General features: G+C 42.7%; 1 protein-coding gene across 1 annotated transcript in view; it reads right to left on the reverse strand.

Moving 5' to 3' along the window:
• The window catches only part of LOC147707490 (CD109 antigen-like), a 911,073-nt gene that overhangs the window by 479,889 nt on the left and 404,611 nt on the right, over positions 1 to 26,573 (reverse strand). The window contains exons 14-16 of the mRNA XM_086926507.1: positions 24,115 to 24,291; positions 23,370 to 23,522; positions 17,976 to 18,047 (exon numbers count right to left, since the gene is read on the reverse strand). Of these exons, the coding sequence (XP_086782633.1) occupies positions 17,976 to 18,047; positions 23,370 to 23,522; positions 24,115 to 24,291 (402 nt within the window). The remainder of the gene's footprint in view (positions 1 to 17,975; positions 18,048 to 23,369; positions 23,523 to 24,114; positions 24,292 to 26,573) is intronic.

Consider the following 26,573-nt stretch of genomic DNA (forward strand, 5'->3'; position numbering starts at 1 on the left):
ATAAGTATGTATTGAAGTATAAAGAATATATCTTTCTAGGTTCCCTGTCTACTATTTTCCCTTATAGCTCCAGGTCCAGCGGAAAGTTGTACTTGTGGTAAGTCAGGTACATGGTAAGCAGAGGTGTAACCCAAACCCTAATTACTCATAGAAGCGTGTAGCAGAAGCCATCACCCAGTTCACCCAAATGTCAATGGTGTATTAAATTTTATGCACGCCAGGGCCCAGTGCGTGTAGGTAATTGGTGAATACGGTGACCCGGGTGAACTGCGCGCTCTATCAGTAGTGCGCTGCCACACCATGCATACTCCACTTTACACCACTTCACTCTATGCCCTTACACTCTGACACACCACTCCATTCTACGCCACTCAACTGTACAACATGCTACTCCACTCCAAGGCACTCCACAACATGCCATGACACTCCACTCCCCTCCGCACCACTTACCCCACACTACTCTACCCCACTCCACCCCAATCTATTACACTCCAATCTACCCCACTCCACCCCAATCTACCTAACCCCACTTCATAATGCTCTAATCTATACCTTGCAGTTTGTATGCAGCTCTTTGATAGTTAATAGCTCACATTTCTATATTAGGATTTAAACTTATAAACTGCAAGTAACAAAAGGGGCTCTCTGACAGAAGCAGTATTATAGTGATCTATTTACATTGCATGCAATTTGTGATCTGCATGGTTCACCTGCTTTGCATCTGCCGTTTTGACCTCCTCTGCTACTTTATAATGAGTCAAAATGTCCACTAGACAAAACGCAGATCTCTCTGCAACTGGTCTATCAATCTTCCGAGTTATCCAGCCAAAGTGAAGTGGAGAAGCCAGTATTGAGCCCAAGTTTTCTGGCACCATATTGTTCAGCCACTAAATGTACATACTTCTCCAAATCCACCTTAACACCTCCCAAGTCCCTGGCCACTACTCTGGACGCATCAATGCAACCCTCTGTCACATCACAACCACATATTTTTGGCCCCTTGGGAAAATATTTGTGAGTATCCATGGTCTATTGTAATTGTGATTACATGCAAATGTGTGTGAATGAGATGCACAGCTGTTAAAACATTGACATGGCAAAAGGTAAAGAAAATGCAGGAGAGTGGCTGGATTGTGTGGGGAGGTTGGTGTAGTAAAGGTGATACAAGAAAATAAAAGTTGGAGAAGTAACTTATTTTCAAGTAGAAAGTCTTTATAACATGTTATGCTTGCCACTTGCTGCGTCATCTTTCGGTGGGATCTTTTGATGGGTTGTGTGCTGCTCAGTCCTCCTTGTGAATTTCCTTGTTCACCCAACCTCTGAATGGGAAAGTTGACCTCAATAGAGTTTATCAGCACTGGAAAAATGGCAAGGATCGGAGTGAGAAGCAACCCTGTCACTCATCGAGTAATTCCACTTGACGTGTCTGAACGGCCCTCTCCCACAGTCCATGTTTGCCTGGATGTGTCACTTTAACAAACTATCCCTGGCGGGATAGCCCAACATTACTCAGTAGCTTTCACGTCAAATTGTAAATATGTTATGCAATTTTGTAACTTATTGTGTATATGTGATATTGTATAGGCTCTCAACATTTCCCCACCTAATCAACAGTGCTCCAATTAAGAATATTTAGTAAAATCCTATGATGCTACCACCGTTGGAGTCTTGTTCTTTTCTAAACCTGAAGTGTACTTGCCTGTGTAACCAATTCATGTCATGGTGTGTTATTCAATTTGCAAACTGGCCTTAAGACCCTTAACGTGGCGCTGTATGTGTGAAAATGAACCATCTTTTCACTTTTTTTAAGTAAACGTTTGGAGTGACATTTGACTCTGAACACGCGCGCGGTCTGGTTCCTGGCGCACCTAGCCATGGTTGCAGCGCACAGAGACCCTCCACTGCCGCACACAGAGGAAAAAAATTAGAGGGAACATTGATTATGAGACATAGGAATAACCTTTGAAATAGAAGAAGAAACTCAGAGAGTTACTATTGTCCTATCATTTACTCAATTTGCACGGAACCTGGTCATATGTTTTAAAAAAATGTGTGTAATAACTGTTTTTATATAAATACTCATGTATTTTGTATGTTGTGATAACTTTTAGGGTTTTGCATTGCTAAAAACCGAATAAAGATTATTATTATTATTATTATTATGTCCAGCAGTAGCCTAGCTGCAGCATTCTGTAGTGTTTGTAACATATGTAGAAATCGTTTTTAAATGTTAATAAAAAGTGCATTGCCTGCCTTAATCTACTTTGGACAAAATCAGAGTTGTGACTACCCTCTTTTACAGGCTAGGTGGAATAAAAGGTAAAACTTTCCTTAAGGTTTTCAAAATGAGGAAACACAAAGAAGTGATATGATTTATTAGTCCTTCAAAAGATAGCTTAGTATCAATAATCACCCTCAGGTTTTTTGCTTTTTCCCTGGGGTTAGGTAGATTCCCCAGTTCCTGTGGCCACCACTTGTTTGACCAACAAGAAGGGTTATTAGCAAACAGTGGGACCTCTATTTTTGAGGGGTTCAATTTCAAGTAGTTGCTGCTCTGCCAGTTACCGATATGGAGCATTTAGTTGTGGAACTGGACAGCCGTGGATCCCGGATTGTTGGTGACAGAGACAATGATCTGGGTTTCATCAGCCTATGAAATCAGGGAAAAACCAAATGATTTAATTAAGGCTGCATGTGGGGTAACATAAAGATTGAAAAAAGTGGGGCTCAAGGATGAGCCCTGAGGGACTCCACAGGGTAAAGAGAAAGCTGGTGAGGTGAAATCACCTAAGGAGACTGTTTGAATGCGGTCTGTCAGAAAAGAAGTCATGAACTTGAGTGTGTTATCTTTGATCCCAATTGATTCAAGGCAATCAATGAGAAGAGCATGGTTGACTGTATCATATGCTTCGGATAGATCCAGAAGGATCAGAGCCACATATTCCGCACTGTCTATCATTTGCCTAATTTTTTAAGTGGCTGTAATAAGCGCCAGTTTGGTACTGTGGTGACTTCAAAAACCTAACTGTGTAGAATCCAAACTCTTGATTTTTTCTAAGAAGAAGGTCAAGTCAATATTGATGATTTTCCCAACCAGTTTGGCAGGAAATGGTAATCGAGTTATTGTTCGATAGTTGTTGGGGTTACCAGTGTCTAAGTAAGCCTTTTTTAATAATGGCAGAATAGAATCTACCTTCCAATCATTTGCAAAAGAACCTACTTCAAAGAGATTGTTAAAAATGGCCATGAGGTGTGAGGCTATCACCTTTGGGGCTAAGTGAATTATTCTGGCCGGACAAGGGTCCTGTGGAGAATCTGATTTAATCTGCATCAGTATTTTTTGCGTCTGATCCACCATCAGAGGTCTAAAGTGGGATAAAACACTGATATTGGTTGTGCATTTCAGAGATCTAGAATCAGAGTCAGCCGTTTGGCTCAAGTGGAGGAAGGAATTATAGAAAGACTTAACTTTATCCTGAAATTGAAGTGCTAGTTTGTTACAGAATTGTTGATTGATATTTGGGTTTTTAGGGTCAGGAGGTTTGTTGCAAATAGTTCCTTGGAGGAGTTCAATGCTCCTTCTATTTTGATCACAAAATATTCTATTTTCGCAATTAAAATCCTCTTTTTGTAAATCTACAGATTGGTTGACTATATATCTTTGTCTGCTGGTTTAGGCTGAGATCTCCATCTGTGTTCTGATCTCCTACATTCCTGCCTTTTCCCCCTGAGATTGTCATTGAACCAGGGTTCGGAAGGATTAGTTTTATCACTAAGAGATTTTTTTGCTGGAGCTAACTAGGTTAGCGACAGGTCCAGCCATTGATGGTAGTTACGAATGGCTATGTCCAAATGAGAGGAGACTAATGGAGTTGATTGGGCAACTGAGGCATTGAGCTGATCAGCATCAATAGCACTCCATGGGCGCCGAGTAATACTACCGATTTGTGGGTTAATTTGTTCTACCCCAGGTAGCCCATTTATCTCAAACAGAATAGCTTTGCAGTCCGACCAGGTCAGAGGGAGCGAGGAACCAGTGGAGCTGTTGATTTTCCGTGAAAATGCCATCCAAAAGAGGACCAATTTTGTGTGAGGACCCATTAACGATTTGTGTTAGACCTGCGCCCGACATATGATCCAGTAGATTTTTTGAGTCTGGATCAAGCAAATTCTCCATTTGGAAATTAAAATCGCCTAAAATAGTGAAATCTGCTGATTCCACTTTTTGTTCTAACAGACTACCAATGGATTGAGTGAAAGCTGATCTGGATCGTGTTGGTCTATACATAAGAAGTCCAATAAAGGAATAATGACTGTTGAGTTAAATTTTAAGATGGATGGTTTCACAAAGTGGTATATTAGGAAGAACTTTAAAAATAGTTTTAAAATGATCTCTAAATATAACTGCAAGGCCACCGCCCTTTTTTTGTGAGCGGTCATATCTGAATGTCCTGAAACCTACTGGTAGCGCTGATAGTAGGTCTGGGTCCGATATTAAGTCTGCACTAGTTTCAGTGAAAAAGGCCAGGTCAATATTCAGGTTTTCCAGGAAGACCAGAAAATCTAGTGCATGCTTAATAAGCGATCAGGCGTTGATAAGTTTGCAATTGCATCTAGCTATGGTTTGTTTTGGTGATTTCTCTATTAATTTGGTGGCAGCGCAGGATGTACAATGAAGATTATTAAGGGAGAAGTCACATACTGGACATTTTATATCGTCATTTCAGCTATAAAGGTCTAGCTGTGGAGCAGTACAGGGCTTCCGTAAGGAATTAAAATATAATAAGGTATCTCTAGAATAGGTGATAGGAACGCTAGTTTCTGAGCCCAAAGTGACTGGGGGACTGGCGCTGAGAGCGTTCCGAAGGCGGATGGGCCCAGACGAGCTTGTCTTTGGCACACCAGCATTGGAATAGGAAGCCTCCAGGGCAAGAAGTGCAAAAAAGTGGACCATCGCCTGCCTAAAATGATGGCCATTAAGGACAGGAAATGGAGAAAGGACTCTTTCCGCACAATCAGGAGACCTGCAGGGGACCTAAGAGACCAGCAGAATGTAGGGAATCAGAGTAAGTTAGGGGAGTAAGTAAGTAACAATCAGCCCCTTCAAGGATTTAAAAGTGTACACAGCATTAAAAATGAGCACGTCTTACTAGTGTCAATGTCCGCTGCGTGCACAGACCGGCATCTGCATAAAAAGCCCCCAAGACAGATAGTGCAAAAAAGCTAGAGTGTCGCCTGCCCAAAATTGCGGCCAGCAAGAACAGAAAATGGAGAAAGGACTCTTTCCGCACAATCGGGAGACCCACGGCAGACCAAAGAGTCCAGCAGAATGCAGGGAATCAGAGTAAGTTAGTGGAGTAGGTAAGTAACAATCAGCCCCATCAAAGATTTAAAAGAATAGAAGCGTACACAGCATTAAAAATTAGCGTGTCTAACTGGTGTAAGTGTCCACTTACTGCTTGAAAGGTACCAGATAGACTTATGGAAACTTGCCTGGTTTTTGTCAACATTATAGACATTGATTTCTAGGTACAATCAGAAAAAAAGCGGCAAAAAAGAAGAAAAGCTATTAAAAAAACAGAACCAAAAGACGAGGGGTTGATAACAATAAAACAAGAAGCGCTTCCTAGAACTATTAGAAATTCATGGGCTTTATGAATAAAAACAAATTAAAAGTGAAATGTGTAGAGGTCCAAAACAGGTGGAGAGACTGACAACAATGGATACCAACAAGAGAGGCAGACTCCAGTGGGCCCTAATAAGTAAAGGGCGCACTTTCCCTGTTTGCGCATGCCGCACCTTATAACAGGTGTGCTGGGCATCTGTTACATGGAATGTGATGCCCTCAGGGCAGCCTCAAACTTGTGCTGTCCAGGGGGCAGTGCATTCAGGTGAAATAGGGAGTGGCTGCTTTGAAGCCGCTCTCTGTTTCACAGTGCAGGTGGCAATCTGCCTGCATTTTTAAAGGGGATTAGAGATCCTCTTGCAGGCAGATGGATTGAGTGACTGCACTCGCCTGCAATGGGATGTCTGGGGAATGCATTGGACACCCTCCACCCACTCCGGCAGTGCGCCACCATTTAGGTACAAGTGTTGCCCCTTCTGTGATACCAAAGTGCCCTGGGGAAACGTAAAGCACGCGAAAACACCAGTTGCACCCTCGGGGCACGTCCATAATATGGCCCCTGATGGAGATAAGATTGTGTCTTTGCTCTGCGCTCTTGGGTTCGACAGGCAGGGTCAAGGTGACTTGGCTAAGGTGCTAAATAAGAAAGGTAGTGACTCGACAGTGATAGTTGCTACTTGGTATTACTTTCCCAGCGGGATGACCCCTGCCTTCTTTGGGAGGTTCCTGCCATCCAGATCAGCAAGTGGTATTTGGTTCAGCTCGTTCTATCTTGTGGAAGCGGGGCAACTTGGTCAAGTAGTGCAATGGGTCACTCTACTGTCGGCTGTGTGTGCACAGATCAGGCATCACTGGTGCACATTGCCTCCCTTTGGAGAGGGCACTGGTGGAGCTGATTGATGTCTTCAGAAGCAGCAAGATGACCATAACACGGTCACAGAAAGTGTTGGTGCCAGATTACAGTATTAGATCAACTGAAACAAAAGAAGGCACCCTGCTTTCTTTGAAGAAAACACAAAAAATGTGGCCACCATCCAATATTCCCTCTAATTTCTTTCCTCTGTGTGCGGCAGTGGAGGGTCTCTGTGCGCTGCAACCATGGCTAGGTGCGCCAGGAACCAGACCGCGCGCGTGTTCAGAGTCAAATGTCACTCCAAACGTTTACTTAAAAAAAGTGAAAAGATGGTTCATTTTCACACATACAGCGCCACGTTAAGGGTCCTAAGGCCAGTTTGCAAATTGGATAACACACCATGACATGAATTGGTTACACAGGCAAGTACACTTCAGGTTTAGAAAAGAACAAGACTCCAACGGTGGTACCATCATAGGATTTTACTAAATATTCTTAATTGGAGCACTGTTGATTAGGTGGGGAAATGTTGAGAGCCTATACAATATCACATATACACAATAAGTTACAAAATTGCATAACATATTTACAATTTGACGTGAAAGCTACTGAGTAATGTTGGGCTATCCCGCCAGAGATAGTTTGTTAAAGTGACACATCCAGGCAAACATGGACTGTGGGAGAGGGCCGTTCAGACACGTCAAGTGGAATTACTAGATGAGTGACAGGGTTGCTTCTCACTCCGATCCTTGCCATTTTTCCAGTGCTGATAAACTCTATTGAGGTCAACTTTCCCATTCAAAGGTTGGGTGAACAAGGAAATTCACAATGAGGACTGAGCAGCACACAACCCATCAAAAGATCCCACCGAAAGACGACGCAGCAAGTGGCAAGCATAACATGTTATAAAGACTTTCTACTTGAAAATAAGTTACTTCTCCAACTTTTATTTTCTTGTATCACCTTTACTACACCAACCTCCCCACACAATCCAGCCACTCTCCTGCATTTTCTTTACCTTTTGCCATGTCAATGTTTTAACAGCTGTGCATCTCATTCACACACATTTGCATGTAATCACAATTACAATAGACCATGGATACTCGCTAATATTTTCCCAAGGGGCCAAAAATATGTGGTTGTGATGTGACAGAGGGTTGCATTGATGCGTCCAGAGTAGTGGTCAGGGACTTGGGAGGTGTTAAGGTGGATTTGGAGAAGTATGTACATTTAGTGGCTGAACAATATGGTGCCAGAAAACTTGGGCTCAATACTGGCTTCTCCACTTCACTTTGGCTGGATAACTCTGAAGATTGATAGACCGGTTGCAGAGAGATCTGCGTTTTGTCTAGTGGACATTTTGACTCATTATAAAGTAGCAGAGGAGGTCAAAACGGCAGATGCAAAGCAGGTGAACCATGCAGATCACAAATTGCATGCAATGTAAATAGATCACTATAATACTGCTTCTGTCAGAGAGCCCCTTTTGTTACTTGCAGTTTATAAGTTTAAATCCTAATATAGAAATGTGAGCTATTAACTATCAAAGAGCTGCATACAAACTGCAAGGTATAGATTAGAGCATTATGAAGTGGGGTTAGGTAGATTGGGGTGGAGTGGGGTAGATTGGAGTGTAATAGATTGGGGTGGAGTGGGGTAGAGTAGTGTGGGGTAAGTGGTGCGGAGGGGAGTGGAGTGTCATGGCATGTTGTGGAGTGCCTTGGAGTGGAGTAGCATGTTGTACAGTTGAGTGGCGTAGAATGGAGTGGTGTGTCAGAGTGTAAGGGCATAGAGTGAAGTGGTGTAAAGTGGAGTATGCATGGTGTGGCAGCGCACTACCATTACAGACAACACATTTTCAATTGAAATAAGCATTACATTCATACCGAAATAGGGTAAAACTCCACACAATGTGTGCATAAGTCATCACCTAGTGCACTGATATGTTTTTCTCATATTCACATATTTGTTTCCAGCACACTTTAGAGTTACAAAAAAAATTGCTTGATTTGTACTGATATTAATCTATTTTTATAAAATCAGCACAGTAAATTTTTTTAGGTGCCAGGAAAAAAAATCCTACACCCTCTCCTCTTACATGGATGCTCAGCAGGATTGTCAAATACATTGTCTCACTTTGAAGTTAGAGAAAGAAAAGTAAACACCAAGCCCCCTCTGAAGAAAGTACTTAACATTTGACCTCTGTCTTTGAATGCACAGCAAAGGGGACAAGATAAAGACCAAGATGTAAAGGCCTGTTTACAGAAAGTGAGTTTGCGGAATAATACAGTAATCAAAGTTTGGGCAACGGGAGGGACAAACTCAAGCTGGACAACCTAAAGCAAATAAAGCCAGCAAATAGAAAGCATGAAAATGTGAGTTAAAAACCCCATGCCAACGGTAAGCAACGGGCAGAATGGATTCCTAGGTCAGCTTTCTGAATGTCTCCAAAATGTCTTTAGCAAACCAAACAGCGCAAGGCTTTCAGCTAAAAAATGAAAGCTGGCAGGAAAACAACACATTGCTGCAGGTAGGCAGGGACGAAGTTCAGTGACAGACCAGGGGTTGACAGGACGGGCAACATTGCTGCAAGTGGGTAGGGGAGTAGTGCACTCACAGATCAGGAGGTGGCAGAAATGGAAAACTTTGGTGCAAGGGGGCAGGGAAGAAAAAAACGTGCTGGGGTACAGAATAACAACAGCAGTAAAAGTGGCTGGGAAGGGTGCATGGTTAGCACTGAGCACTAAGTTAGGCTACCTTAAAGCAATTCATGTTACACCTCAGGGTTTAGTTTATGGATTAAAGCATATTCAGAAGATGCAATCCTTTTATGCAAAACCGACTACCATCAGATTGGGTGAGGAAAGAGCATATTTGTAAGAGACAAGCTTGAATGTCACCTCCATGGCACTGCTGCAGCCAATTACAGCGCTTGGGTATTGACTGCATAGGAGGAAACTGGATTATGGAAATGGCCCAGTGTTTTTATATTGTCTATGATTTAAGTTTAGCTGGTCTCCAAGCGCTCTCAGTCCTTGCAGATAAGGGAACTGAATCACTCCATAAGTGGGAGTTGGCATGTTTCCCCCAAAGAAATGTTTAAAAAATAGTAGGCAAATGGTGCATTTTAAAGCAAATATCAAATAGCATGAAGGTTAATATCACAAACAGCTATTTTTGCATGGAAAGGTGCTGCTTCACTTTGGCACTTTGTGTGATCCTATACCTCAATAACTTATCTATACATTTTAGTAGAACCTAGAACATGTGAATATTGCCAGTGACTCAATGGCCACTTGTTAACAAAGTAGCCAATAGTACAAGGTGGGGGATAAATGCAGCTCCAAGAGGAGCCAAAGCCCGCTACATGTATATTTTAAAGCATTTGTAATAAGTCATATTCCAGCCAAGTCTAAAAAATTTAAATCTTCCTCAAACTGTGGGTACAAGGTAGGAGCCCTGAATTTTGTGCACCACTTCTGTCTAGCAGTCCACCAATGTTTTATAGCCATTTTTACATGTTCTTTAAAGCATTCTCTCAATTTACATCTGCACTGCCACTGTTTCAAGTCAGTTATTTAAACTGCACCACTGCTGCTAGGCCGGAAGGTATCAGTGTCTTTCGTAGCAAGAATGGTGAGATTACAGAGCTGACACAGCAAAAACACAAATGCCCAGCACATAGCTTCAGGCAGCGCTAGTTCGTATGAAGCAGGGCACAAATGCTACAAGAAGAGAAAAGATGCAGTTAGACCAGATTCACTATGGTTTTTTTGGGCACGATATTGGGACAGTAAGTGGTGCCTGACAAAGTACATTGTTAGCAAAAGCAGCGCAATGAGGTTTCATGTGCAGAGGGTATTTTGGTGCCACACGTTTGTTACTAAATGATTTGGCGTTCGGTTCTCCGAGCTTTTAATGTATGCACAATTTTCCCGTTTGTGCACTCTAGCCCTGCAGATTTGCACACAGCACGACCTTCAGTAAATCTAGCAGGCCTTACTTTATTATGCTGAAAAGCATTCCAGCAGTTAGTGTGCGCACCAGGAAGGCACTTTGTAGAGTTTCTGATTCTTTCCCTGTCTTCAGTAGCCGCACTAGCATTTCTCTGTGCCAGTCAGAGTAAACATGGCTCCATTTGCGCACACATAATAAATTGATGCCATGCTATCACCCTCAGCTGATATACAAAAGCTCGCCAAATTGAGGGGTGCCAATGAACTCCTCGGCCTAACATTTTTTTGAGACATTTTGCGTATTTCCAATCGTGTATAAAACTGAGTTCATGCCGGAGTCACAGTATCTGTGGCTGAGCCCCAGTCACCTTCTCAGTAATGGCAGTGTAAAATATCGTGAGATTTTATTATCTTGGCTCCTGCACCGCTTCTTTGGGCTTGTAAATTCCACGAACCCCAGACATAATTGCTGTGATAAAAAAAAGCTGTAAAGTAACAGCGAATATTTATACAAACGCATTGCATTCGCCCTAGGGTTACAAAATGTTAAACTCAGGCGCGGTAATGCAAGGGTGGAAACTATGAATTGGATTACCGTAAGAAAAACCACATTAAATTCATAGATAACTGAATCTACATTATTCTAGATGTTTTTGATAATGTCCCGACCATGCACTTCCACTCCTCTTCAGAATTACTCAGTCAGTTCTACAGCACGCGCACTACGCAGTTAACAAAATGTTCACCATAACTCTTTCCCTAATTTTCATTAAAAAAAAGGTATACATACATTATGTAAGATCTAGCTGTGCCAGTGTGCTGCGTGATCTCGCTATGCTTTCAGAGTAATTCTCGCAATTAAAAAACGACCATTCACCTGGCCCTGGAAGCTTGCACTCTCAGCCGGAGAGGACACGAAAAAACGAATACTTTCTTCAACCTCACTTCCCCGGCCATGACGTTGTGCGTCAGAATAAGGGCAGGTGGTTATCAGCTGCTATTACTTTTACCACCGCCAACACGGCGTGTGGTTTTCAGGTGAATCTTCCTTGTTTGCAGACTTGCTGTATTGTTTTGTAAGTAAAGCGAGGCTGCGTGGTGGAGCGGGGATGGGGGGGAGATTGAGTGCTGTTATTTAAGTATTCATTGTAATTGTAGCCCCCTTCACAAGCTGCGATTAACATAAATACTTAAATACCAGCACTCAATCTCCCCACCCCGCAGCCTCGCTTTACTCATGAAACAATACAGCAAGTCTGCAAACAGTGCGTGAGTTCCAGGTCCAATTCAAAAGCACACGTGGCAGATCTCGCTGCTGCGGTTGGAAGCTAAAGTTCTGCAAATGCCCGTTTTTAGCGCCGCACGCCTCAAAAGCGGCAGTGCGAATACTCTCACGGGCTGTGCGCGCTCCACACATGGCACTGCGCGCTCGGAGGTACAGTAGTGCGCGGCCGCGCGGCTTATTGGGAACACTGCCACCATCTAAGAATGGAGTTCTCAGTATAGGATTGTCCTCAGCAATGAACTGCATGACCGCAAGTACACCAATCCTAGGAGGCAGGAGGTAATTCACCCAAACGTGAGCACACATTAGGGAAGTGTACAGCTCTGTGTGTAACACTGGCTAACTCATACGATTTTAGCAAAACTTAACAAGAGGTAGCTGAGGTTGTCGCTCAAGGAGCTTGTGTGACCTGTTTTAAAGCCTACATCTTTAATTTTAACACCGATTTCACCTCCAGGCATGGCTTTCCAAATACACTAAATTGAGGCCAGAGTACCCGCTCATTTGAGCAGGGGGTTAGGGCAACTAGTTAAGCTTTCCAGCTGGGAACAGTTGAGTTACAGTGGAGGTTTGGCTTTGATGGATTTTGCTTGGACAGGTGCACCAAATGTTGCAGATGGCCACAGACATGCAAGCTGGTAAGGAAGAAAGAATGTGTCAGGACGGGGAAGTGGGAGCACCAAGAAAGCTACCCACCAATCATCTGAGTGGGTACAGCAGCTGAAACTGGGTGCTGTGATTGTAGCTCTACGTGTCATCTGAAAGTGTCAAAATAAAAAGATCCAGGCGCCGATCTTTGAAAGGGCCATTGCCCTGGGATTAATGGCTCCTTTAGTAGTCAGCAACAATTATAAGCCAGTGCAGTGCAGTGGGCCTCGGAGTTTGAGTGCAGTTGCGTTTATCTGCAGAAAATATATCTAGAGTTACGGGTACATTGCAGGAGGAATAACCAGTGACTGGGGCACAACGCAGGCCCCCCGTCAGCCCCGGAGATGCAGGGGCCCCCAACTCTTTAGGAGGAGCCCCTTTCAGTCCAAAGCCAATGAATATCTGTATGATAAGGGAGACTCAGGGGCCCCTCTTCACATTCGGCAGGTGGGAGGGGAGGCATCATTTTGAGTTACACCACTAACCAGTGGAGAATACTGGGGCTGAGGCCATGGCAGAAAGCAAAGAGTACAAGAGCAAGAGCGCATATCGCATCTTCTCTACCATGGGAGTCAGTTTTGAAACAGACATCTGGTGAGGCTATCTCCTGTGGCAATCTGAGGGCAACAGTAAATCTGGTGCTGAAAGCACTGGGAAGTGTAGAACTAATTGGGAATGACGAATGGAAGAGGTGAATAAAAACTGGACAAATGAAGTACCTGAGTGACAATATTGGGGTGAAGAGTCAAATATACAGTGAGGCAAATGAGGTTCCAAAGACAGGGTGGTATCAGTGCAAAACACGACAGTCAATATTCAAAGAATGAATTAGAGGCTCCAAAAAAGAAATTATAGGAAACAGGACCAAGGTAGAGGCGTCTGGAAGCTGGGCTTCCTTAAAAAGACGAAGGAGAAGATCTATGTGGGTTTGTGGGAGGCTCACTGATGGGGGTGCTGTGGATCTAAGAGTAAGTAATTTATGTAACTGTCTCAAGAATGAAGAGATCGGCCTTTCCTGGATGCAGATCGATGCATCATTATAACAAGCATTTGCAATGCAATAGGTCTCGCATTAGGAAAGTTTGAGCTATTGGAATTGTAAATGACAATATTTTTTTATGTGTTGGTTTTGAAAATGGATAAATTAATAGCATTGTTATTTACAATGCCAATAGCTTATACTTTCGCAAATGTGACACCTATTGCATTTGTAATGCAATATGTGTATTGTTGAGAGTGGGAGAGCGGGACAGTGGGAGAGTCAGCCCCTACTGAAATCGAATTCAGGAAAGCCCTGAAAACCTGGATTTTTTATCTACCAGACACGGTTAGTAAACAGTTAGTCTAGGCTCAAATAAACCTTCAGGTATTTTGAAACTGATGTGAGTAGTATTTCCGGCCCACCATTCTAGGCTACGGAATTACAGCGCCAAGATGCTCCTTGGAGCGATAGTATGCGCTCTATAAAAACAAAAAAATAAAAAAAATAAAAAAAAAAAAAAAGTGGGTGGGTGGGAGAGTGGGTGGGAGAGTCAGTGAGTGGGTGGGTGGGAGAGTCAGTGAGTGGGTGGGAGAGTCATTGAGTGGGTGGGAGAGTCAGTGAGTGGGTGGGAGAGTCAGTGAGTGGGTGGGAGAGTCAGTGGGTGGGTGGGAGAGTGAGTGGGTGGGAGGGATAGTGAGTGGGAGGGATAGTGAGTGGGAGGTAGAGTGAGTGGGAGGGAGAGTCAGTGAATGGGAGGGAGAGTCAGTGAGTGGGTGGGAGAGTCAGTGCGTGGGTGGGAGAGTCAGTGCGTGGGTGGGAGAGTCAGTGCGTGGGTGGGAGAGTCAGTGAGCTGGTGAGAGAGTCAGTGAGCCGGTGGGAGAGTCAGTGAGTGGGTGGGAGAGTCAGTGAGTGGGTGGGAGAGTCAGTGAGTGGGTGGGAGAGTTAGTGAGTAGGTGGGAGAGTCAGTGAGTGGGTGGGAGAGTCAGTGAGTGGGTGGGAGAGTCAGTGAGTGGGTGGGAGAGTCAGTGAGTGGGTGGGAGAGTTAGTGAGTGGGTGGGAGAGTCAGTGAGTGGGTGGGAGAGTCTGTGAGTGGGTGGGAGAGTCAGTGAGTGGGAGGGAGAGTCAGTGAGTTGTAGGGCTGCATTACATTCCATGGCTTCCAATTAAAATTACCATCGGGCAATGAATCCAGCAAATAAGGACTTTGGCTAAACAGCTCCCCCATTACCTGTTAAGAAATTTTTCATCAAGTATCACTTGGACGCTCATGGACTGTGTGCTTGTGGCAGCTGTATGGGGCATTTGTTATTAGCATGCATAAGCTACTGCTGAAGGTCTTCGAGCAGTTTCCGGTTTTGCTTTATTATGCCTGAACATAAGTATACAAACTACTAAAGACATTTAAATGTGATTCTCTCAAGGCTCGTTTGTCCCTTATCACATCCCCAAATTCTCCTACAGACTTTACAGACTTTAACCTAGAGATTACTCTCCAGGTTAAGAGGGAAAAAAAACTAAACATACACGGCGTTCCTGGCGATCAGAATCACGGCAGTAATGGTAACTGCTTTTGCTACTCGAAATGCGAGCCTTAGCGATTTTATTTAGGAGTGGCTATAATTAAACATAATGAATGTTATTTTTCTTGACTGCTTTATTGACCTTTGAACAAAAGAAACTAATTCTGACTGCCAGAAGAGAGCATCATAGCTGCATCCCAGAATCATGCAAGGTCAATAGCCACTGCACAGTATGCTTTTTACAGTAAAATAACAAGCAAACTCACCGCCGCAGCCCGGCTTCAACAGGAAGCCAGGCAACCTTTGTTGGGACGGGGGCGGGGCCGGACACGCGACCGGAGCTTCCCAGGAGGCAGGCTGCAGTGGCTGGCGCATGGCTCCGGTGCAGAGAGGAGAGCCCTGCGTGCAGCCGGCGTCCGCCCGGGAAGCCAAGGAGCGGAGTGCCAGTGTCCCTGTGCCCGTTGACCTCGGAGTGAGCAGCCCCGGAGCGGGACCTGACTGGGCACGTTGTCTCCCCGGAAGAGTCCTGCGGAGTAGAAGTCCCGGTGAGTGGGGCTCCGTGCTTGCGTGTCTGTGTGTATACAGGGGGGTGGGGGGCGGCAGCGTGTGTATGTGTGTGTGTGTGTGCGCGCGCGCCTGTGTGTGTGTGCGTGCATGCAGAGGGGTGGGGGCTGGCTGTGTCCCGGTGAGTGGGGCTCCGTGCTTGCATGTCTGTGTGTATGCAGGGGGGTGGGGGGCGGCAGCGTGTGTATGTGTGTGTGTGTGTGCGTGCATGCAGAGGGGTGGGGGCTGGCTGTGTCTGTGTGTGAGCAGGGGCTGTGAGTTACTCTGCGCAAGCGCGGCTCAGACGCGCGCTCCCGCGGTCAAAACTGAGACTGCAAAAGTGCGCGTCTGAGTCGTGTCCACTTTCCTAAATACGGGCCACATTAGGTCTGTAGCAGACACTCTCAATGCTCACGCATTGAGAGTACGTCTGCTCGACCTAAAGTTTCATGGACTTAAAAGACAAAGGCCGATATATAATTCTGACAGGAGAAAAAATAGAGTGCTTTCCTTTGAAGGGTGTCCCTTTGCTCCAGGACCTTGCACTGCAGTCTATTTGGCAGTCTATAATTCATCTTAAGGGGAAGGTGACAGGAGGTTATAAAGTTGCACTTAACATGTGACATTTGTCTGGATAATTATTATTCTGACAAACAAAAAAACGTTCATTCAAAGCAGAGAGAATCATCATGTGATAGGTATTATGACGTTCTAGTTTACCCTGAGCAATACATAGGTTAATGGTTACCCTGAGGATAATATTTATGATGCCTTCGTGTGTGGAAAGAATATATTTCCACACCGATCAAAACGATCTACTGCAAACTGACACATAGTAACAAAGTATGACAACTACTAATCGTACGTTTATTGCAATAATTATTTAGAGAATTCTGACATTCAGAGGATTCACAAATTTCCCCAGGAGCACCCACGGAAATCTACACTAACTATACTCCCCTCTCCTCTTCTATATATGTCTTCTAAATCTGTACTTCTTCGAATTGTTCATTGGGTGATCAATTCACAGCAGTTAGTATGGTTGATTCTGGATTAGTACACACAAAGTTTCTTTTTTCACCACAGGGAAAATACTTTTCAGCAAGGGGAAATCAAGGAACGATATTTTCTTGGGGCACATCTAAACGTGTTTCCAAGATGGTTGTAGGTACACAACGTTTGTAAATAAAGTCAAACTTACAATCTTATAACTGGTGCATGCTTTTTGCATGACTCTTCCCTTCCCACCAAAACACCCTTTTCCTGCCTCAAACCATAAATTTACAAATTTGCAAAAGAGCGAAAATACTTGCAGATTTTAATTTTGAAAAAATCATCCTGGAGAAACATGGGTCAACATTTTCCTGGTTTATATATAAACGTGCTCACAGAATGGTTGTAGTCACACAAAATGTTTGTTAATAAAGTCTACCTTACAGGTTTGTAGCTGGTGCATGTATCTTGCATGTCCATTTCCATCCCAACAATATACCCATTTCCTACCTCTAACCATAACCTTCCAAATTTGGAAAAGAGCTACCATACTTGCAGATTTTATTAAGACAAAAATTCCACCTGGTGTAAATTTCTGCAGACCTGATACCATGGAACGTTTTCAGTGGAGTTATATCAAAACAATTCCTGCAGATTTAATTAGATTGCAAAAGTGTCTCAAAATTGGCGTATTGGGATCATGTCAGTCAAAATATTCCCTTCTTTCTATCGATAAACCATACACACTAATCAATGGGATGTGAGTATTTTGGAATTACCAACTACTGATATGAGGAGATATGTATTCCCTTTTCGTCTCTGCTCATATCAGGAGCTTATTCGGCGTGTGCCCATAGGTTGTTCATCCTTACAGATATAACCACCGTTTTCGTGAGACAAGCAGATAAAATAGAACTTTGGCTTGCACAAGACCTCATCATTTTAGGCATACTCTACCAATGCTGGGGGTGAGCTGCCAGGAGTAAAATCTTCAGGGGATATGAAACGTAGGTAGTTGCCAAGGATATGAATCATACGGTCTAATGTTCGTTACCCCAGTAATGGTGGTCTAAGTCATTTCTCTGCCCAAGCCCATTGTTCAGTGAAAGAAACGATCTGTTTTGTGAGCAGAGCTAATCAAATGCATGATTATTAAGAGGATCTTGATACATGTACCGCCACCATAGAAAACAATGACGTAACTACACACTTTGCCGCCAGTGGTGGTCCCTGCCTTTAGCGCCCGCGGTGGAAACATGGAAGAGCGGGGTGGGGGTGCTAGCGATTCCTGAGTTTGACACTCCGCAGCACATGCATGTAAGAGCAGGGGGGAGGCTCCTGCCCCCAAAACCCATGCCGCCCGGGACGGACACCCCCCTTCTTGGTACACCACTGATTGAAAACCATGGCAAGAAGACAAACATATCCATGCTATCAATTAAAGTTTTTTAGGCGCTCAGTGACATCTCAGCAGTAATATTAGCATCCAACTGAAATAACAAAAAAGAAGCAATCAATCTACAATTTAAAAACACGAGTTGTATTGAAGCACAAAACCAATAACCATACCTCAAAAACGTCAAGAGAATTACTGATCAAACCCTGAAAGTGGTCACTGATGTGCTTCAGTTCTTGGATCACCTACAATAAAAAATTAATAACGTTTTTTATCTACAACATTTGTTGTCAGTCCGTATCATCTTTATTCAATTATTAAAAATAATCATAAGTGAACAATCATCACATAAAATACACAATAAAACAGCAGATAAGTTAATTAACGTAACAGACAATAGTATTAAAAATTCAGAGTTATGCCATGGTATTGCGATTTTTAAGAAAGCCCCACAGAAAAACATACATTAGGATCAGATACCATACAAAGATAATAAAATGCTGGCCTGCATTGTTGAAAGCCCAGGGCTTTTAAAATAGGTAACAAATATCTGCGTCTAAAAGGTTCAAGATAAGTACAAAAAAGGGTAAAGATCACCAGTGTCTGGAAGGAGGTACCATCACAAAGGCACACAATAATATATTTTGTGTCATACTGTCCCAAAAGTACACACAGATTGCATCTGCTAGAGACCAGCCAGAACCTGGTCAAGAGTGATCTTTCCCAAACATTCTTGAACTGTGTGAGATAAAGTTCAGCACCCTGACATAATATAAACTCTCAAAGATGATTTCCCAAGTTCCTTCGTCTCTCTAGCTGCAGATGCAAATCTCAAAACCCCTTATTACCAAACCAGCCTCTCTTTTCCTCAACAGATGTGGGGAAAAATAACAGCTCCGGCCTTCCCAAACTTTCAGCGATGCTCCAAATATGACTTAGCCATTGGATTTTCTGCCCCAGATCACATGCCACACAGTCAGAAATGATCTCCCTATTAAATTCAGTGCGTTTCTTTCCCCAAAGCACAATCCAGACAAGAAGTGGCGCAAGATTTATATGATCGTCTACAAAACTCAGGCCCAATTCCTTGTGTGAAAAGAAATGGGGACTACCTGGTCCTACCCCGAACATTGCCAACTAAATCAATTCTCTTCCTGTTGTAAACTTGGGAAGTCCAGATACACCCCTATAGATGCCCTTAAGGTAATAATCAGTAAACACGTACGTTTCTACACCTCCAGTAAGGGCAAGATCGGTTTGTTACAGACTCTAGAAACTAACCCCAAAACAGCCCCCATGGAGGTATGTTTCATAAACATGGCAGCCAATTGCCCCTAGAGTCAAAAGTTACCTCCAGGTAGGAGAACTCATTAACACGCCTACTAATTTGCCCCTTTATCACCATGGGTCCTGTTTTGGTTGGGGCTTACTACACACCATATAATAGGTTTTAGATATATTCACTTCTAGATCATCCATATATTTGACAAACACATCAATAAGACACCGTAAACCATTTGGTTTTCTTAAAAGCAAAATCGCGCCATCGGCAAAACGTAAAGCCGGCACGTACTTAGCTTTCCGGCTTCCAGAAGATCCTTCCCCAGTGAAACCCCCTCTCCCCAAAAAAATAATACAGCCCGTCAATATATAAAATAAATAAAATGGGGGCTAAAACACATCCCTGGCTAACACCACTAAAAAGGTGAAAGGATTTAGTTCACTCCCCCTCCATGCAAACCTGATGCACCGCCTTCCTCATGTAATGTGTATTGAAATTCAACTTTCGTGTGAGGCCAAACAAATTTAGGTAAAATACCCCAGAGTTTAGAGCTATTTACCTGATCAAAGGCACTGCTAAACCCATAAAATGATATAATGATCCCTTTTAGCAATCATCTTTCGCTATCAAAAGTTGTAAGTTCAGACATTGGTCTTGAATCCCAATCCCTTCACAAAACCAAACTACAAAAAACTGAGGATATAATTTGCTAGGATCCAACCCTCAGTTCTATGTAGAATAATATTCCCCACAATCTTAACTATTGAATCCAGCAAAGAAATTGGTCTCTAACACTGTGGATCCTTCCTGTTACCTTTCTTAAAACTAGGTACTCTCCAAGCCGTTTGCCATGAGGCACTTATTTTCTGGGAGGCAGTGGCTTTAAGAACTTTGGTGAGGATAGGTGCCCACAGGGGGATACCGTCTCTTTGCAGAGGTCTATCTGTACTCTAAAAGGGCCAGTGCCTTGTTAAACAGACCATCTTCAATGCCGCTACAACTTCATCAAGGTGAAATGTGATCACTAAGGGAAATGAAGTACAATAACCATCTCATCCTTCCCCAGATTTTACCCAAAGGAGTAAATCCTCCTGTAATTATCTTGCCTGCGTTTGGGAGCAATATTGATCCCTAACCCTTCTGTAGTTACATTACTGTGATTCCCTCTATTTACAATGTCCCAAAATATCATAGTGTCCTTTACTTTACATGTTCACACAAGATGCTCCCACATTTCTGCCTTGATCCCAGGTTTCCCATTTCTAATAGATTGCTTGTATTCCATCCTGTCAGTGGCCATCAATATCTTCTTCCTGGGTTCACAGTTAAGTGCTAGGCGTACCTTTATTTGCAGCTTTACATGAGCTGTCAAACTATCCTGGATAGGGACTCCTTGCAGGTTTATCGCTGCCATTGACAAGATCCCTAACAGAGTTTTTCAGTTTCTCAAAGGCAAATAACATTTCAAATGAAGGTGGGTTATCTGACCAACAGACAATCTGTAATCAGCCTGCGGTTGGATCTCAGCAGAGCAGTCAGCACAGTTGGAAAATTGGCTTTTTGCCAACTAATCTTAAGCCAATTATCCTTTATGACCACGTCTGTTGGCCCTAAGGGTTTGTGGGATCACATGCAATCAGGTACATCAAGTGCCAGTTCTATAGGGTTATGATCACCATACTTCTGTTCCTTAACTCCTCCAGCAAAAACAAATCGGCCCTAATCCTCTGTAATAAAAATATAACCAATTATGGTACTCTGGCCCACCTAAGCCACAAAAGTGGGGTTCTGCATGAACAAATCACCCACCTTCTCAATTACATTTAGCATGCAAAAATTTAAAAGGGGCTGTAAAAGTTTCATCCCTCTGCAATCAGCGGCCTGGGCATACAACTGGTTGTCCCCCATCGCAAATGGATCTTGTGAGTGGTATTTGTTCCTATATTGGCTTTAAAATCTACTCCTCCTATGGCATGAAATTCAATTAAGTGGCTGATCTGTGTTTTAAGGTAGACGAGACAGAAAATAGGGAATCAAAATGATTGCAAAAATGAATGAGAAAAAAATGTAACTTGTTAATGATGATCACCCATAGAAATAATATCCTACTGATGATTGCAAAGAACTTGAACAGTCTTATACAACTTTGAAATACGAATCATAGTCATCAATCCCTCCCCTCCATGCTCTATGCCATGGAACAGCAAAACCAGGACAGAAAAACTCTAATAACTATCTCAAGTGATATTTTCCAAAGGCCAAGTCCCTTGCATAATCAAATCAGAAATGTATTCGAACCAATCCAGGTCAGTTTAGACTGATAGCCTGCAACATTCCAACACACAAGATGGAACAAAGAGTCTACCCTGTTAGGAATATCCAAAGGTAGAGAACTTACAGCACCAGTATCTGATGTAGCCTGGGTCTCACAGTACTCCAATGAGTGACAAGGAAGTGATAGTCAATCAATGCCTATAAGGCTGAATGGACGGAAAACCTTTTGCTTGTCAGAAGAGATGGACGGCAATTAGCTGTCTTGGCATTAAGCAGGAAGTGTGTGGTGGAGGCTCCATCCTAGGCTGCTACTGTTTGTAGATGAACCTTAGTGGTGCTAAATTAATGCCATAGGTCATCTGTCTTTGTCGGTTATTGGAAAAGATCAAACGTCAAGCTAACCCAGAGATGACAACATAATCTCCCCTCCGCTGCTTGGCCGAAGAGCCAATCCATCCAATCGTCCTAAGAAATAGGATGCATTTATATTTTGTGGGATTAAAGTAAGAGTTTTGGCTTAACCAAAGGCAAACCTTATTCTTCAGATGAGTAGTAGATTCATCAGCGGATGGCGCAAAAGTGGCACATTTTTTAGAACAGCAACATATGGACAGCATTCAGGGGGAAGGTTTAAGCGTGAATGATTCACCTTATACAATACCGTGCCTGGCCCTTCTCACTAAATACTAATGCTAGTGCGTGCACTTATAAATTCAGAGATGCACAAATAACCACTGCTTATAAACTCTATATCTTGTGCCCATTTCAGACATAAATAGGTTTCCTTGATACCCATTTTTCACAAAGTAGAAGCAGGTGGAGAACACAAAAAAATTGGGCTACCTCTTTGAAAGATGCAGGAACTGTGGTAAAAAAATAGATTTTATTCAGCTGTGCATGTTTGTGAAAGCTGGGAAGATGGTGACTTTAGCACAGTAAACCGTTGGTTAATGCCATTTCTGTGAAAAAAAACAGACATTTTTATTCAGAGCACTTTTTTCCTATTTTTCCTCAAAAACTGAAAATGTTGCTATATTTTATCTATTTCAAGGTCCCCTCCTGGAGATTCCGCAAATCTTGGACACCTTTAAGCTGCCCAGGATATTGGAAAAAAAAGGATGCAAATTTAGCCAGCAGTTAGTTAAATCTAAACCTCTTTGATCCTCATTTGCATTCAAAGGTGGGTGATAGTAGCTTCTGGGCTGTCTTGCTCCGTTTCCTTCCCACTAAATCAGCATTACTCAGGTACTGTTGAAATTGAATACTACAGTATTGGTGCTTATTCATCAAATTTAGCGGATCCGTGATTATGTCCTTTATGTTTCTTGTTTTTAAAAGGAGGGTCGTCCAGGGCTGGCCGGCACAGCTTTTGGATGGGGAGCCGTGCATGCAGGGGGAGAGAAGAGGCAGTGCGGGCTACATTAAAAAAATAATATTAATAACTATTACCTTGCCACCGCCGCCGGGTCCCACGTCTTCTCTCCTGCTCGCATGTGTCCAATTCCAGGTCGGAACAGGAAGCAGGCAGCCAGGCTGCCACCCTTAAGCCAGTTACAACGCTGCAATGCAGCGTTGTGATTGGTCTGAGCCCAGTGACACGGGGCTCATCCAGGGGCTGAAGGGATGGACATGTTCTCCATGCAGGCTGTAATGCAGACTGCATGGAGAAGGGGGAAAGTGTGCATGACTGTTTTGGGCGGCCCGAGAGGGCCGACCAAACAGTCCTTACGCACAGGAGTGTTCTACCACCCCTCCACGGCAGCGCTGCCCCACCCCCAACAAAACAGTCCCTACGCACAGGAGTGTTCTACCACTCCTCCACTGCAGCGCCGCCCCACCCCCTCACACACTGCCGCAGTAGGAGGACAAAATAAAACGATTATAAGATTCTGTTATTTTATTTTTTCCTTTCTTGTGCTGCTTTCTGGCAGTGGGGCGATGCTCCTCCACTTTAGCAGAGGAGTTGCTACTGGGTTTGTCTACAAACAATAAAAGAGATAGCTCAACTTACATTACTTGCGGTTATGTCATTCTGGTCTCCCAGGAGTTTCACACTTTTGTCGGCCACTGACAGTCCAATTAAAGAGTTTGGTTCTGATGCGATCATGTGAAGAGAAACTTTTTCAGAAGGTCTTGCTACAGCTTTACTCCAAGATAACGACACCTGAGAATGAAAAGAGTTACGTTAAAAGGATGCCTAAAATGTTTCAAATTAAATCACGGCTTCTAGCAGGTTTCTGAATTACTTTTATTAACTGATTTGGACAACTCATGAACTAATAATAATTTGCCATTATCAAAATGTACTTTGAATTCAGTATTAAAATGTAAACAATTCTGAATTTTTGCATGTCATTTTATTAAATATACACAAATCATTTATATGAGACACGTACATAGTTACAAGACGACACCCTAGAGCAAAGATGGCAAAATGGTTTAATAGACCAGTAGTGGAGGTGATTGTTGATGAATGGCTCAAAAGAATCACAACACATCAAATATGATTTCAAAGGCACATAGATTTTTCATATTTCCTTACAAATAATTACAATTTCAGAACTATGTAGAGGAAGCAAGTTGCATTTAGTTCTGTGCCCAGGTCCAAGCTTTGATGCTTCCCGGTTACTAGGTCAGCAAATTTGCACTTATTATGGAGACTTAGAGATTACCTTATCTCTGCAAATGGAGTATAACATTGAACATGAATAATGTCACAACTAAAAACTTATAGAAAGAGTTTATAAAAATAACACCTTGTTTTCAAAGACAGGTTTGATGGGTAAAGACAGAACATCAGTAATAACTTCTCCATCATCTTGAATGTAGTAGACAATGAGCAAAGCCACTGGTGTCCATGAAGATTCAGGAGTCACTGTAAAGGCAGACGAATTATTCTTGCCAACAGCTACAATCTGACCTCTAGATACAACCTGAAAACAAAAAATAGACATGCTTAAAAAAAAAACTTACGTAGGGTCTAAAAACTATTATAATTAGAAAATGAAACAATTTTGATCAAACAGTCTTCCCGTTCCCAACAGTATGGTGCACCTACGGTCTGTATTTCCAAGGACTCACAACGTATCCAACAATCCCTGATATCTAATGGTTATCTATTACATCAGGCGGGGAGTGAAATAACATCGAATGCAATTGGTAATCTTTTCAATGGGGCTGACTGAAAAGTCTCAATTTATAAAAATAGTCTTCTGTTTAAAATGTGTTTTCTATAGATATAAATTGTTAGTGGTCCAAATTAGCAATTATACTCTGAGCCACCGGTGCAATGTAAAAACAGTTTAATTAGGACAAAGAAGAAAAACACGCCAACACACGGTTTGATAAAGACAACCTATGGTATGGAAGCTTTCAATAAGTTTTGTTAACCAAAGCATAGGAACCCGAACCATAGCGAACAATTTTCTATTTAAAGGTTTTTAAAAATCTGAATTAGAAGGAATAAACGTTCATCCTAATATAATAACGCAATAAAATTAAAGCAAAGTAAGGTAGATACCCTGCTAAATGAAAATAAGAAGACAATTTCCTGTCTATCTATTCACGGAACAAACTAGTACCCACAGCTTTAACAGAATCGACTTCGTGAAAATTGTTGCTCTTAAACTGCATTGTTTATTGATACATATATATGCGTGACATTTCTCATTTCAACTCTCATACGATTATTTGTGTCCTCTATTGAAAAATAAAAACTTTATGAAATTACACTAAACTTACAATACAAGTACAACTGTTCTGAAAGAAGTGCCTTTACTTGTCTGGTGTATATTTCCATTAAGTAGTTTTTGAGAAATTAGTGTTACGAAAATGTGTTAGTGGGCTTGAAAGGGTGAGAAAGTTGCAGATATCTGGATCATTAGAGAAAAGTGAGTTGCAACTGTATTGTCATAAAGGGTTAAAAAGACCAACCCTGTTCCCCACGTATGGGGCCCAAAAGGGATATATAAAAAAAGTACATTTTGACATGGGGTACACAGACCAGCAGCAAGGCTCCAAGGTTCCTGAACCCTGCATTGGGGTATTGGAACCTCGCAGCAATGGTTGTTTGACTCTTATTGGATCCCACATCAAGTTTGCAGAACTGGGTCACAAACCCTGAAAGTGGGTTAAACAATGGCCCATGGTACTCTTAGGGTACACACATTGAACCCACATTGGAGTCTGCGAACAAACTGCCCCCATGGGCCTACCTCAGAACCAAGAATGAAGGAGACATTCATACTATGGACTTAGAAAATGAAAATATATGCTGGCAGATAATGTAATGTAAGAAATGTCATCTTTAAAAGAGGAGATTGAGTGCTTGTCAAACAACACAGAAAAAGAAAGTCTGATGCTCCCTTTGAGGCTGAACCGTTTATCATCACTAATACAAAAGGACACATGGTGACTGCTCAGGATCCTAGGAAGTCCCTTACGAGAGACTTCTCTCACTTTCGACATGTAGCCATCACTCCCCAAACATGATTTCAATGTAGAGACTGGGTTCAGACAGACTGTTGATGACTCTGTATCTGCTAATGATTCCACCTCATGTGTGCAAATTACCAACACTTCGACTGCCAGGTCCCGGTTTCCAGTGACCTGATCAGGACGTGTGATTCAGGCACCACGACGATTAATTGAACAATTTTATTTGGCTGTATATCTATAATCATCTGTGCATTTTTTCATTTATTTATTTATTTATTTATTTAGAGAGTTTTATATAGCGCGGACAAGATCTTTGCAGATATCAGAGCGCTTTACATAGAGGGGTACATGAGGGAGAAAAGTCAGACAGATAAATCAATAAGTCAAACAGTACAAATAGGTGGCTGCAAAGCCAATCATGTGAATAATAAGACACTCATACAAATAAGCATAGGGGTCAAACATGTGTTACCGATTGGTGCAGAGTATTACGAGAGTTCGAGATAATAGTTCAAGTGTATATAGCCATGAGGATAGCTTTTACTTCATTTTTAAAGAGTATAGTGGAGGAGATGAGCCTGGTTTCGGGAGGGAGTGAGTTCCAGATCCTAGGCGCCATTCCTGAGAAGGAGCGCTTATATGTTTTTTCCTTCCGGAATCTTCGAGGTTTCAATGGGTGGGAGCCAACTTTTTTTTAAAAATAGGGCAGATAAAATAAACGGTTACATTTTTGGCCTTAGACACCTCACCAGACCTAACAAGTGAAGGGTATCATTAC

Source organism: Lissotriton vulgaris, chromosome 6, assembly GCF_964263255.1.
Source record: "Lissotriton vulgaris chromosome 6, aLisVul1.2, whole genome shotgun sequence".
NCBI lineage: Eukaryota > Metazoa > Chordata > Amphibia > Caudata > Salamandridae > Lissotriton > Lissotriton vulgaris.